The sequence below is a fragment of the Corvus cornix genome, chromosome 3 (genome assembly GCF_000738735.6).
Source record: "Corvus cornix cornix isolate S_Up_H32 chromosome 3, ASM73873v5, whole genome shotgun sequence".
Lineage (NCBI taxonomy): Eukaryota > Metazoa > Chordata > Aves > Passeriformes > Corvidae > Corvus > Corvus cornix.
The window spans coordinates 40213695-40229176 of record NC_047056.1 but is presented as its reverse complement, the minus strand read 5'-3'; the positions used below and the strand labels follow the sequence as shown (position 1 = coordinate 40229176).

The 15482-nt window shown below is 36.4% G+C and overlaps 1 protein-coding gene across 25 annotated transcripts in view; it reads right to left on the bottom strand.

Moving 5' to 3' along the window:
* Positions 1-15482, bottom strand: part of AFDN (afadin, adherens junction formation factor) — a 119206-nt gene that overhangs the window by 77620 nt on the left and 26104 nt on the right. For 18 of the 25 annotated variants that reach the window (XR_005604267.1, XM_039569699.1, XM_039569711.1 and 15 more), the window contains exons 2-6: positions 7627-7822; positions 5991-6106; positions 4281-4444; positions 3674-3834; positions 2553-2710 (exon numbers count right to left, since the gene is read on the bottom strand). Coding sequence is in view for 24 of the 25 variants with exons in the window: in XM_039569699.1 (XP_039425633.1) it covers positions 2553-2710; positions 3674-3834; positions 4281-4444; positions 5991-6106; positions 7627-7822 (795 nt within the window). In the remaining variant the exon portion in view is untranslated. The remainder of the gene's footprint in view (positions 1-2552; positions 2711-3673; positions 3835-4280; positions 4445-5990; positions 6107-7626; positions 7823-15482) is intronic. The other 7 variants (XM_039569700.1, XM_039569713.1, XM_039569714.1 and 4 more) reach the window with 1 other exon arrangement.

Below are 15482 nucleotides of genomic sequence, written 5' to 3'. Positions count from 1 at the left end.
TAATCTACAATCTTCCTTACAAACTGGGAACACAGGCTTTGCACATCCCCCTACTAAAACAAACCAAAAAAGCCTAACAAAACAACAGCAGCGACAACACAAAAAAAACCCACAAAACCCCTGCAATGGATCTTGCTAAAATACTTAATGCCTTATGTCTGTAACAACTATTACTTAAAAAAACTATTCACCAATAAAACTACTCACCATGAAATGCGTATTTTTGCTTGACATTACAAAAAGTTATTAATGCCTTACCCTCAAGTAAAAAATAAATGCATTCTAAAAACAAAAGTCTAATCAAGATTCTGCTTTCAAGAGTTAACTGTTTTGCTGCATGCCTGAAGTCTAATGCCCCAAGTGAATATGCACAGGTAGCTTGGAAGATTGTCTAATTAATTTGACATCTTCAGAGATGTGCAGTGAACCCCATATTATTCAGGGAAACTCAAATCAAGCAAACTGAAGCAAACAAAACACACATTGGAACAAACTGGTGTGTACTTGCTTACACAGAAGAGCACTTTAGAAGTCGGCATAAGGGTACAGGCTGATACACTGCAAACCAATGTATGAAAGCAAATAACCAATAGGAAAGTGCCATTTACAATAAAAGTTGTCAGAAATGTTATGAAAAGGTCTTACAATGTTTATCTTTCAGCTGAAACTTCAGGAGTCATCTTTATTACAGGTACTTACACAGCCTTATAAATGTTTTGTCCTCTAACTTAAAATTCATCTTAATAGTTAAGTAAATTCAACTGCTTAAATCTTCAAAGATGACACTCACCTGGACTCAAAGAGAACAAAATGTTTCAAAATCCCAACCAGTAAGAAACTGAAGTTATATGTTCCACTGATAATAGCTGAACTCAACAAAATGTAAAGAATAGGAACATGTGCAGGATCTGTCTTACACAGAATACTGTAAAGTGTCAGAAGAACAGGGGCAAAAGGCATACACCAGGGCCAGAGAACAGCTATGAGACTTCAATATAAAGGAGCGTGCCATTGAACCAATTCAGTGGTGCATTTGCGAGTTTCCAAAAAAAGAGAACCATGATTAAAGACACATCAGGTTAATTATCGGCTTTTTTAATATTTCAAGCAAGGAAAGCAACTTCATAAAATATCTGGCAAAAAAGCAATTTTAAAATCTAGATTTAAAATACTCAACTTTATTAATAAAAGAAGAACTATCATATTAAAAGCCAAGCACTGTATCAGCACAGGATGGCCAAGCAAATTTTAGCCAACTACAACAACTTACTGTCAGCAAATAAGGTCTGCTACACTTAAGAGTTATAAAAACTGATCTGCTATTAGTCAGTGACGACCACTCGTATACCAAATGTAAACATAAGCACATAATTTATATCAGTTCAGGAACTGACTGTATGAAGATGTCTTACTCGGAAAATACAAAATATGTTCCAGAAGTGCTTCCCAAAAAACTAACGTAAAACAATTTCTTTTGCAGCAAAGACTTCAATAACTTTTCCCAAGATCAAAGCAACATTCGCCAGACAAAATCTACATTAAACATCCTCACACAAGATCAGAAAATAGGAAGCAAGAGGGAACACTACCACTACAAAAAGAGTAACTCGCAACAGTTTCCTAGGTAAAGGTGCAATCAGTCCCTAATAAATTCCCTAATATTCAAAGATTTCATAATACTTCATAATAAGTCTGAACTAAACAGACTGAAGCAAAACTATCTTCCAAATTCAGCCTCAATGCCTCTGCTGTACCTAATACGGATACAATATCATGAGAAACTTTTTCCCCATTTTTTCTACATTTTAAGGAGCAAAAAATGCAAGTTTATTAGATAAGTTACAGTCAAAAATGTAATCAAACACTAGACTCAAACAAGGATCAGTATTTTCAAGCCTCACTGTTCTCCCTGAGAACACAACATGGTCAGAAGTTTGTAATCGTTTATCAGTACTGCCCATGGGACTTTTTGATTAAAGCCACACCTCTAAGAAACAACAATTCTATGCAATTCATTTAGAGCTCCTAAAACAATTAAATTCTGAAAAGAAGAGGGTTACTTCAATCTTTTGTAATTTGTAATGAGGGTCAGCTACCACTGCAAGGTTTGAGGAAACAGTACACAACATACACCTTTTACAGTGGAGCTCACCTCAGCACTTCCACTTCTGAGTGGACACTCTTAGTTCAGGGAAATAGCTTTGTACACAAATTTAGGTATCCACAGGATGAACTATTAGTTTATACATCTGTGAATCATCAGCACACTTAGTGGTATAAAGCCACAGTGCCAAATGAAGAAATATGCCATTTTCAGTATTAATGTTTTTCTATATAGAAAGCAGTAATTTAGTATGATTGCAAGATTAAAGTTTTAAAAACAAAAAACCTGACATGTCACTTCACAATTCCTGAGGCTGTTAGATTTAGGGGAGGAAAAAAAAAGTTAGTCATGGAACTAATCAAGTCATTCTATTTAGTTTAGAAGCTACTGCTAGAAACAAAAACCAACCAAATATGAAATATGAGAGGATTGTCTTTTAGTAACTTACACGAGCAATACAATAATCCTTGGGATTTTCTTTTTCCAGACCATATTTTTCCAGGGCTTCAACAACTGCAAAGTCTGCAGTATCTGTAGTGGACAGCAGGATTGTCTTGTATGGTATATTTGGTTTTAAACTGTCTGCATAAATTCTCAGCGTCCCACCTTGGAAACAAAATGGAATTAACAATGCAACCAGAGAATAAAAAGAGACTTGAAGTAATTTATTTTATTTCTAACAGAATATCTCTTCAGAAATAATTCCATTACTCTACTAATACAAGAAAAATTACATAATATCCCCAAAATACATTTATCTCTGCCATTGGTAAAAAATCTCCAGTGATATTTCCATAATTTATCTAATGAAGTCTTTTTTCCCAGTGTTTCACTATGCTTAGTATTACATTAAGTTAAAATGAAACAGTGGCAATGACTGGTTGAAGAACAGACCTTTCCTATCCTGACAGGAAGTTTGTGCTGATCTTCAAGAATTTCCCCTCTCTTTAACAAGCCCATTTAAGACTTCCCTCTAGACAATGTTTTCTACACCTCTCTTTCTTCACTACTCTTCCATGAACAGAATACATCATTTAAGATTTTATCAGTTCTAACATTGCTTCACTTGTTCTTTTCTAATGGTGTTTATACAATCACTGTTGTTATATCCCCACCCCATGAATGAGAAATACTTAATCATTGTTATTCACAAGATCTACCAGAATCCTTTATGCAGAACAATCAGTCCTTTACATCCTTTATTTACGACACTGACTGAATTTTCTCTTTCAGGACACTCAGCTTGTTCTTAGTACAATGAATGCCAGTTATTTCAGCAGCTTCCTCCGTTTGCCAGTCCAAGTCCATCCTTCCTTCTTTCCCAGTTTAGCACTGTTAGCAAGCTCAACGAGCATACTCACTCTCATCAGTCTACCCTCCACTGAAAGCTTTGCCTCACACTCATTATGGAACACCCTCCTGTGGAGTTCTTACACCACAGATAAACTAGCCATGTGCAAAAAATGTTGGAAAAAACAAAAGTCAAATTTACAGGAGTTGCTGGCCGTAAGAATATTCTCGCAGTAAAACGTTTACTGTTTATAACTTAACCAGAAGAACTTAAAGTACCCGAGTCTGGTCTGCCATCAGAACTGCGAAATTCCTGCATTCTCTTCTCTAGTTTTTGCTGTCGCCGCCGTTTCATAACCACCTCAGGATTGGATATTGTGCGAGTGAAGCTGGTCTCAGGCATATCTTTGTAAACCTCAGCTGCAAGGCGAAAATTCTCACTGCCAAGTTAGTTTAAATAAAAAGAATGTCATTAAGACCTTAGAATACATATATCCTCATTACTTCACAAAGGATAAAAGGGCAGCAGGATTTGCAGACACAGGAGCTCATTTAAGTTATTGTAAGATGGTTTCTACATGCATCTCACTTTTGCTAAGGTTAATGCTGTTCATATACCCATGCTCACCTGAAATAACCAATTTAAGGACTGCTAGTTGCTAGTTTTCAAAGAAAACAAGAGGTCTTCTACCTCTTAAAGATGGGGGCAGAGGGAAAGGCATTAAAGAAACTTTACATTACACCCCTAACTTTATTATAAATTTCCAATACTGCAAAGCATGGGAAAGCTGAGTCAGCATGTGCTTGCAAGTCATGTTTTTTCTTTTCCTAATGCACTTGAAAACAACTATCATTTAATTTTTAAAAGTAAGTTTAAACCACTTACATATCATCCCCATGAAGAAGTCTATCATCTTTATCTGATGCTTGTCGCAATGCCTCTTTCTCACGTCTCTTTTTCTCTTTTTTTTCTTTTTTTGAGAGAGTTCGTTTGAAATTCTGAATGACTCCCTCTTTTTCTTGTTTTTCAGGCCCATTACTCTGAGCTTTCTGAAATAAATGAGTTGAAAACCGCTTCCATCAATTTCAGTCCAAAGAAAAGTTAGTATTGGTTTTAACTTTGCAGATGAATCTGTTTAAGACACAGTATCACTAGCCTGAAAAACAACACTCCAGGCAACAATACTCCCTTACACAACGATGGGACTAATGCTCTTGAGAAAAACACAGAGAAAGCAAATATAATGTCATGTTTCAAAGAAGGTATGAACTGATGCTACTCAAGAAAGTGAAGAAACTGCAGAATTTTACTTGAGTAATGCCTGGTATCTACCCCAAGTAATGTCTTGGCCCCAAAAGGCTAACTGAAGGCTGCAAAACAAATTTTGCTTCAAAGTAAAAATACTCTGTAACAACGCTGTGCTTAATCTGCTCTCAAGGCAACTGTGTTGGAGCACCAGATAAGAATAAACTGCAAAAAGAAAAACATCACTGAGGACTTTTTCCTCATGGTGTATTTTTCCAAGTTGTCCTCCCAGTATTCTCTTCTTCAATTCCTGCTCCTTGCATACACAAGATACCTGTAATCCTAGGCTCATTTGCCTTCTGTAGAGAAGATTACAGAGCATGAGAGAAAGAAGATGCAGATTTTCTCGCTTCTATCAGGAAGTGAAGAACACAGAGAAGGAAGATTGAAGATCACTTAGTTCAATTAATAGGAATAGCAAGGTTGGTATGTGTAGTGCAAGACACCATTAACTTTCCCTTCTACCCTGAAGCATGGGATGTATCCTGTAGTCAAAAGCACAGTCGAGGCTCATGTACCTATACCCAAAGCACCTCTAAAATTAACAAGCTCTAATTCCAAGAGCAAAGGAAATTTAGCGCTCAGCACAAGATCTTGCTTTAAGATAGCCCACACTGAACAGCATGTTTTCCATAGCTATAAGCAACCAAGCTACATATAATATATGCAATTATATGACTTCAGGAGCCAAAGTCTAATCTAATCTAATGTTTAAATTGCTAATATTAAAGGAAACTTTTGTATGGCTGATGTTGGCAGCTCCTTCATTTTGCATTTGTAAGAGAAAAAAATAATCAACAACCAAAAAAACAAAACCAAACCAAAACAAAAAAACCTGCACAAAAGGAAAGCGTCTTCCATTATTTTTTTCAAGAAACAGAATGTTACCTAGGGAGGTAATAATGTTTAGCTCTTTAACTCCCCCTGGCATTCCCTTTTAAAAGCTTTGCAAGAGGCAGGATTACTGGTATCTGGCACCATATACTATCTGAGGAAATTTTAAAGTCATCATAATAGAACAAAGCAAGCTTTAAGTTCTCCAGGCATTACATGTTCCAGTACTAGACAGCTACGTGGATCACAGCATCACCATCCATCTGAAAGATAACAAAAATGCTGTGTTGCAAAGATGGACTTTAAGTATCTAAAAATACTTGCTCCAGATATTGAAGGTCATGAACAGCAGTTGTTTCCAAGAATTAAAAAAGTAGAAATTTTGTTTTCCTATATAAGCAACCCCCACACATTTCAAAACTGCAGTTACCACTAACATGCTCCATAAAGACTCACCTTTGGAGGAATTGTATCATTTTCATTCTTGAGGACAAACCTTCCCTCTCGATCATCTTTGTTCCAGTTTAACTGTACAACAAGAGGCTTCTCATCTACATCTAATCTTCTTTCTTCTTCAAAACAATGAAAAGCAGTAACAGTTACTTGGCATCTCAAGAGCAAAGATATTTAGAAATAAGTTAAGCTCTTAAAAAAAACCAAAAGGTTTGCCTAACAGAACACATCAAATGATGCTTTCCTGTTAAGTACAGGGACAGAAAGCAAGCTTGGGAATGTAGCCTTACATGTCCCCTTTCCAGCAATGAGCCCAAGTGTATTCTATGTATTTACATAAGCTAAAGGTCCCCATAAGGTAGTCTTGCATAACTCCTCTGTCAGAACTAAGTGTGGGAACACAACATTACCACTCTGGAGAACTTAGATCTAGAGTTAAAATGTTTAGAAATTTGTAACATCCTGGGACTTCCAAATACTAATTTTTCTCATTTTAAATTTACTTTAAAGTAGACCACAGTCTGATTGCAGCCCAAGAAATACTATTCTACAAAGACTGCACAAAAATAAAGAAGATTACAAAATTTAAAAAATAAAATAAATCAAAAAGCCCCCCAACATTATGTAGATCTGTGAAAAAATTTCATTTAGTGTATTACATCTATTTTAAGTATATGGAAAAACAATTGACAGAGTGGTTAAAAAACTTAAGCAAGTCTTGCACTTGACTTTCCCTTTGAGAAGTAGGAGACAGTACGTATGCACAGGAAAACAATGATGTCTTCTTAGTTACTTCTATTTAGTAAGAAACACTCCTATTGATTGAGGCACCTTGCATGCCTCAGTCATCTGTTAAAAATCAGAAATTTGCTCTGCAAAAATACCAATTTCATTTTGACTACAGGTACAGTGCTAAGAGATTTTTAAAGAAAGCTAAAGTAGAAAAAAATTAATTATTTTCAGTCTTTCAAATGCAGAATTTAAGGTCGTTCAAGCACTTGTGTGAACTTCTGAAGTACCGAAAATAAAAAGCACAACCAAAAGCTAGTTTCTCCTGTATCTGTCTCCACTACCACCACACACACTATCACCTTCTAATCTGAAACAGACAAATGCTGGGAGTACCAAAGGCTATTTAGATATCCAAGTTCTTCACAGTTAACATTAGGACATTTAAGAAACACAGTGGCTTCAAACAATATTAAGCTGAACTTCCCCCAGTTCAGCAGTAAAAGAACATGAGTTATAAGGCTACCTATCAAAGGACCACAACTTCAAAGAACAGAAGATGTACTCTTAACTGCTCCAATTTAACAATCCTAGTCTCCCATTTTAAGTTTAGTTGTTACCTACTAGTCCTAAAAATAGCAACTCTCTCACAAATGTCAACAAATTAACAGGATGTCAATTACAGCGTTTAATAAATCATAATCAAATCTTACACAAACTGCAGGCCTGGTATACATAATTAAGTTTTGAAAACCACTCCCCAAAAAACAATTAGTAGCAACATATTTAGGAATAAAAAACCCACGTCTCAAGTGTTTCAGAAGCTGGGGGCAAACCTAAAGATACTTTGGCTGGGAGTAGATTTGACGGTCATGTGGATGCAGGAAGGACTTAATGAATAAATACAAACCTCCACTGACATGCACTTCATAAAGTGAGTATTTAGGGGATGACAACATTCGCATGTCTGGTCGAAATTTCTCTGCAAGAGTTTCTATCACATCTTGAGTTGTGGCAGTACTAGAGACACGGATACATTTTGTTGCAAAATTTCCAGCTGCTTTGTCTTGGAAGTAGAATCTCATTACTCCATGAAACTCGAGATCCTGTAAGGAAATAAAAATACAATCTGAGTGCTGGCTAACAGTTATAAGGTTCAGAGTTCTCTTATTATTCATTAGTTACAAATTTATTATGAAAATATCAGACCTTCAAATATTACACTGGTTTTCAAAATTTTCGTGACAGTAGAATTAAAAAACAGGACTATAAACTTGGGGAAAAAAAACAAAACAAAAAACAGGCTATCCTGCAAAAAGAAATTAAGGACTATATATTATTGAAAATACTGAACTTGAATCTTTAAGTATTCAAATTTACAACTCTTGTCAGGAGAATTAATAAAACTTCTTTTCTAAAACCTAGAAACCTAGAAAACCTCTTTTCTAAAACCCAGAAATTAGTCTTGAAGACTAATTGAGAACAGGCCCCTGCAGCCAAACCCTGTAAAAGTGTATGCTCACAGAACAGCAGTGTGTCTCAAAGAGAACAGCTTGCTGTCACAGAAGTCACAGAATCATCTTTTCTCTCCTCCTTCCACCCCTTCATGCACTCCTCTCTCACGCTGGCATCTGTTTGTCCCAGAAACAGCCTGTTAAAGAAGTTAAACCATTTGACTTGTTTGTATTTTATATTTTAAGAAAGGTTAGTAGTACAGCTACTAAAAGTTAGTTTGGTACAGCTCCCTAAAGATTCTGTGAGGGAAAGAAAGTTCCAGGACCAACACAAGCTGAAGAAAGGGACTGCAGCTGTCAGCCAGGTGGCTACACTACAACTGCAATGGCAATCTGTTCAAACTATTGTAAATTCACATCCTCATTTGTGTTTGCATTAGCCATTGGAGCTCGTGCTCTACTGCAGCACACCAAACTTCAGGAGGATACTGTCTGCTCATGCTACTCCACTACTGCTCTGAACAACAACTCCAAATTCAAATTTTACTTCCCCAGTGGTCTCCACCTGGTCAACTTTTGCCCTTTGCGTAAATCCCAGCAATCATGGGGCCCTGCACTCAAGAGGAATTATGGATATCCAAGTCTCCAGTTGACTTTGCCAGGTTTACTCTACAGTTTAATAATCATTGCTCCTGTCTTCACTCTCCAGAGGCTTTGAAATAGGCAAATCTTTAGGTGTTGAGCACCGTGATAGATTTCATGCTAAGCACAGCCCTTTCCAGTGCTACATCTGATCACAGGACACACATCACAACATTTCTTTGAACAGCAAAGAATCGAGGTATTTATTGAAGCTACTCTATCATTCAGAAGGACCTTTGTGAAAAGAAAAGAAAAAAGAAGAATATTTCAAAAGGAATTAAAAAGTTAAATAACCTACACTTAGACAAACATCTGTGTCACCTAGATACATGCAGAAGTAAGCACTGTTCTTCCCAGGATACTCCCAAGCTTACACCAATACAGCAGCCCAAAGAAATGCACCATGGACCTAGACAATGGCTGATTGTGTTTTATTGCCTTTGTTATCCTAACAATTTACAGAATTAATCCTTCTGAGCTTCTGCTGTTCCCACAGAACTACCTATTGTACTTCCAAACCAGTGTTCCTTCCTGCAAGGAGTTACAGTTTCCACATTCCTCACTCCAAACTCCCACCTCTGCATACACTCTGAACTTAGCTGCAATTACACAAAGGTTCTCAATTCTTCAGCCGTGAACATTCACCTCTGAAAACTATCCTGACCATTTAATTTCTTGTCTTAATTATATATACCAAATTATTAACTAATTATCCATACAAGGACTTACCCCTCTCATGCAGAAGGCTACCAAATGACTTCTGGAAATTCTACCTACCATAGCAAATTGGAGCTCCCTTACATGTGTTCTTATTAATGCCTTCAATGAATTCCAAAAGGTCTGAAGCACAACTTCTTTTCTAAGTTCTGTTGACCATTCCACAGCGTATTATAATAGACACCACGTGTCCATGAATTCTGTAGGTTAATGCAGTTTCTACTCACACAGATAACATCACCAGTGAACGTCCTTTGTAATACTGGGTTCAAACTGCATTTGCATCCAACGACCTGAAGGTGTCCACCTAACAGAGCCATTACAGACCTCTTAGTAAAATTACTTCATCCCTCACTTCCTATAGTTATTGTATGAGTATTTTCTGGTTCTTGTAACTTGCTTTCTTGCTTTTTCCTCTCTTAACAAATGCTGATTTGAAAGCATTCCTCAATTTTTTTTCCATCTTATGCTTTCATATTCTGCTTGGTTTATAACCTCACAATTTTCCTTATTTGGATAATACTTCAGCTTTCCAGTAACTATCCTTGCCTGATGCTCAGTCATGCCAGCTTCCTTTCACAGTTCCCTTGATAGCTGGCATGCTTTTGGTCAGTACCTCCAGCACAGCATCTTTAACTCTCAGCAGGTGTTACTACTCGCCCCTTTCAGCTTGACCAAGCTTTCCTAGGGCGGGTATGCTGCATTTCCAACTGGGTTGGAAAGTTCTGTGCTTCTTGTAAGAAAAATGAAACTAAGCACGTCATGATCTCTAGAAAGGAGAGCATTCCCACAGGTAATATTCTGAGTCATGTTCCACACACTCTTTTGTGTGGATTTGATTTAAACAGTTGCCTCTTCTGCTAATACTCCTTAACCGTGATGCTTCACAAAACAGCCACAGTATTTTTATAATCAACTTAAAGTTTCAAGCCACTTGTTTGATTGTTGCAAAAGACAACACATGAGCTTTTTCTGCAGAAGTATCATGAAGCACAATCATATCCCATTTGGAACACTTTTTTCCCTTTATACAAGGTTTTCCCCACCACCATCTCAAGGTACTGCTGAAGCAAGAATTAAAAGAGAAAAATGAGCACATTGCTAATCTTTTCCATGCATCATGTGTCAGTTCCCATATAGAGATAAGATTCCAGTAGCTTTTTCCAATCTGCAGATTTTTTAACAATACAGCAGAGATTGATGAGCAAGGGAAGGGAAGATAGGTCCATTCAGGGAAGACGTAAAAAACAATTCAAGAAGCTTTCTAAACTACCATGTTTGTTGTTGCTAATACTATTATTATAATTACTAATATTAATATTTTATGTTTTACTGTTACAACGTATTTCTACTTCCAGACACTAACAAAGCAGACAAGACAAAAGTTCATTCTGAATTCTCAAGATACAATGTCTGTATAAGCAAGTTTTGTTTTCATTTTCTAGAAGAAGTAATGTGTTTTTCTAAAGCATTGCCAATTGACAATCTGGATATACAAACAGCTGAATGCACTGATCACTGACTGTCCATTTCCCCTATCCTCTTCCATGGCATGTTCTCAAGCTGTGTCCCCACAGTCCATGTCCTACTCCCCACTCTCCACTTTTTCCAAAGTTTTCTGCTGAAAAAAAAAGACTGCACAACAGCATCACAATCAGTGATGTGATGATCAAACAGTATCACTTTCCCATATAAAACTCCTTTTAATGTTTTATTTCCATTATGTTCCAAACTGTACCTTGGGGCATTGCTAGACTACTACAGATTTAAATAAAAGTAATTGATGACATGGAAGTAATTGGTTTCACGTTTCAAAAAAATCAGGAAATAGGAGACTACAAAACCAAAAAAAACCCCTTCTAGTCTTCATTATTTTTTTTATATGACATGTGTGTTTATGTGTGTGTATAGCTCCAGTTCAAGCCATATTTAACTTGCCAGCCATGTGCTTAGCCAATAAATACCAACTACACAGAGACACATGGCACCACTCACACTCAGACAAGGTAGGCACTCCACTTAAACTTCCACTCTCCACTCTAACTCTGCATTTAAGTGTTTATTTTTCAGAGTTTTTTGTTTCATCCTCAAACTCATTCATTTCTGAATTTATTTGTAAAGACTGCTAGGCACCTTCACTGCAGTTTATAATACGAACTTGTGTCAAGAAAAGAGGCTATAGAATAAAAATTGCTTGTCCTAAACCAGGTAGATATAGAAGCATCTATTATTCCCTGATATATTCTTGTAAGCGAAGGAATTTCCCCAAAACACTTACAAATCTCTTGAAGCCATCTTTCTCTAAAGATGAGAACTGCCATTTAGCAGTTAACAAAAAGAAATTAAAATGTTTTCTGGATTTCAACAATGACTAATTACTTAAGTGTATGAACACTCCTAAATTCCTCTCAGGAGTTTATGTGCATCATGAGCAATTTTAGCTCTATCATCTGATCACGTTAGATATTTTATGTACCTGCTGTGCAAGTTCATGGCTTATGTTGGAATGCGAGGGTACAGACCAGTCTTCAGCCACACAAGTACAGTCAATTTTCACAAAATTTTAATTCTGATCATCTAGACTGCAAAACATATTTTAAAGAGCACATAGCAAAAGTCAGCTTTTTAGGCCTTTCAAATAATAAAGGCCATTTTGCTCAAATACAAAGCATACTTATTCCTTTTTATCACTATCAAATGAAGTTATGATAGTTTCCAAAAGCATATCCTACTCAAAGGTTTCAACTTACATAGTAACTGCCAGTTAAACATAGTTTCTTGGTTTTACAAACAAAAGTAAGCTGTACCACATTAGGCACAAAGAGTTCATAAAAGCATTTGAAATACCTACTTACGACTTTTTGCATAAAGTCAGTGACAGGCAGTAACTGCTTCAAAACCAATGGGTTATATGTTCCAAAAGTGTGTCTTTAGAAAACAAAAACACACAAAAGCATCAGAATGAAACACCTGAAACAACACTTTCACAAACTGAGAAGACTCCAAAACTCTACAAAATCTTGTGAAAAGCTTTGATTAAACATTCGTAGAAAACATCTGCATTCTCAGTGCCATCACTTCCTCTGACATTCTCCTCAAGGACCTCATACCATCATTAAATGAAAAAGAGGAATACAAAAGCAGGAAGCAAAAAACTTTTAACACATAGTCAGTCACACAGAATCCTCAAGTCATACTTAAAACTGAAGATGTGATGTACAAGTTATCACACCAATCATCATCAATGTTTTCCATGAGGCTTCACAAAAGTGATTCCTGTTTCTCAAAACAGTTTGATCCTTAAATCTAGTTCCCAGTTACTTACTGTGAAGGGTGGATTTGTGCTTTAAAGCAGTAATCGGTAATAATGAAGATCACTCATTTGAAGTTATACTATAGAAAAATACAAGTAAAAGATGCAGTGAAGAGCATCTCAAGCTCCCCTCTGCAGTTATGAAGAGTGGTTACATCCACATATGGAAAATGTTAATAATTATGGAAGGCAAAGATGTTTAATGCTTCAGCTATCCAAAACAAAAAAAATCCCCACAAAAAAAAAAAAAAAAAAAAAAAAAATCTTCTCCAAACCTCTCTTTCTGCCAATCATTCCATTCTTGTGTAACAAGAATATCACAGTAAAGAAGGAATATGAAAAACAAGTAGAAACAGATAAAAAGACTGCACTGTACGTCAAGCTTGGAAAAAGCCTGCAACGTGACACAATGAGATTTACAGCAGGGAAACCTGGACTTCCTGAAGAATCCGAGAGGCCTCTGCAAACAAAGCAATAATATCCAGGAGCCAAAATCTACCACCATGCTCACATATGAGAAAGGAAACCCCTCCTTTAAAGTGTCAGAGATAATGAGAGAGTGTTTATCACAATATGTAGGGCACAGCAATGAATGAAATCAAGACTACTATTCCCGCAAGCCAGCAAAGAATACCCACAAGCTTTTAAACTCCTACCCCACCTGTATCCATCACAAAGCACTACATACTTCAATACTTAAGCATATTACACACTACCCATTCCGTAAACCATTCAATCCCTGGAGCAGCAGAGAATGTACAAGTTTCCCTTCAGAAATCCTCATCTGCACCCCCTCCAAGAGGCTATCTTTGATCTCTTTCAGCTGCATTGGTAACACTGTTTGCCTTGCAAGCACATTCTGCATGACTGCATCTACAAAATACCAAAATCCAGCACTAAGAACATCCCATCTTTCTCCGTGCCCCATTCAAATTCTGTAGGCAAAAATCTACAGACAACTAAGCTGCAATTACTATTCAGGTACATGTGCTTGTTGGTCAGGAGTTTTGCTAATAGAATATAAATAACAATAAAACCAATCCACAGTGCAAAAATTAGAACTGAAGCACATACTAGCTGCTTGACACATGAATTCAGGTCACAACAATATTGATATAACAGGTTAGCACAGCAACAGTATTACCAATGCAGGATATTCTGAAACATTCATATAATGCCTTTGTATCTGACTTCTTGTCAGTCTACACAGTAAAATGGAATTGCTTCCTTTGCCTCTCCAAAAGCCGTATATATGCAACAAATCTGTGGAATTCTAAGAAATACATTTTAAAAAATATTTCCTACAATATTTTAAAACCCACTTAAATCAGTAAGGGAATAAGCACTGTGAAATTTCATGAGGGTGAGGTTTCTAGCACTCAATTCCCATAATGACTGCTCAACTTCAAACTTGAGTACAGACAATACTATTAAAAAGGAATTGCAAATAGTTTAAAAAAAAATCCTGGTAACTGTTATGAACTGTTTTCCATGTAGCAAAGAAAAGCAGTGTTCTTGTTAACTATAGTTTTTGAGTTAACTTCAAAAAGTGCAGCTTCATGATTAAAGAAAGACTACCTTTAATCTAACAGAAGAAAGGAAGAACAATACAGATGAAAAAACAGCTCCTATGAAAAAATAATTTTCATCAGCTTTATTTCCTCTTCCAAACCTTTGACACCTGGATCAACAAAGACTTTCCACTACAGAATGACTCATTCTGCCACAACAGTTTAGACACTGTAATGTTCACAGAAGCAGGACCAACAGCTGAGCTTTCTGTCAGAGAGAATTACCAATAACTCACAACACGAAGATCATAACTAAATGAAACTTCCTCTTTATTTTCCTGAGGAAAATTACATCTTAGGAACCAGCCCCACTACAGTATGAAACAAAACCTTAAGACCAATAAACAAGAGGTACTACAAACATTTTCACAATATAAATGTAATGCAATTAAGTCAATGCAAAACCCACTGCAGTATATGACAAATGGTACACAGAATCTTAAACTAAGGACAAAATTCAAGGCTGTAACTATCATATCCACTAAAAAAGTGTTAACTTTCATAAATGCAGCTTGAATCCCCATGTGAAGCTTGAATTATCATAGATATAAATATTTGACTGTATACTTTATATGCATTGTCCCTGCTTCCTGTTGCCTATCTGTCCCCAACAGCAAGACTAATTAACACAAAAACTCTTGGGATGAAACAAACATTATTGTAATCTTCAATACTTTCCTGCTAACTTACACCTCACAGATCAAAAAATTAAGTTTCAAAAGAGACCCATCTATACCAGGTAGATCACAGAGAGTATTTCCTACCAACTTCAAACCAAACCAAACCTAGTTGTTTTCAGAATAGTCTTTTACCAGAGCCACCACATTCTGTGTGCAGCCATCAACCATACTTCATTCTGAATACACTGAAGTTTTTATAACCTTTTACAACAGACACTATTACACAAGCAACATGAAGTGTCTTCATAGAAGATTTATGACTCGAAAAGCAGCTACCATTAAAACTGAAAAAAAAATCTGCCAAGGGCACTCCTCAAAAGCATGACAGACATTACCTTCCAACTCTTAATTTTCAAACCTACAGTAAGTGATCAGCAAAATCAGCACAG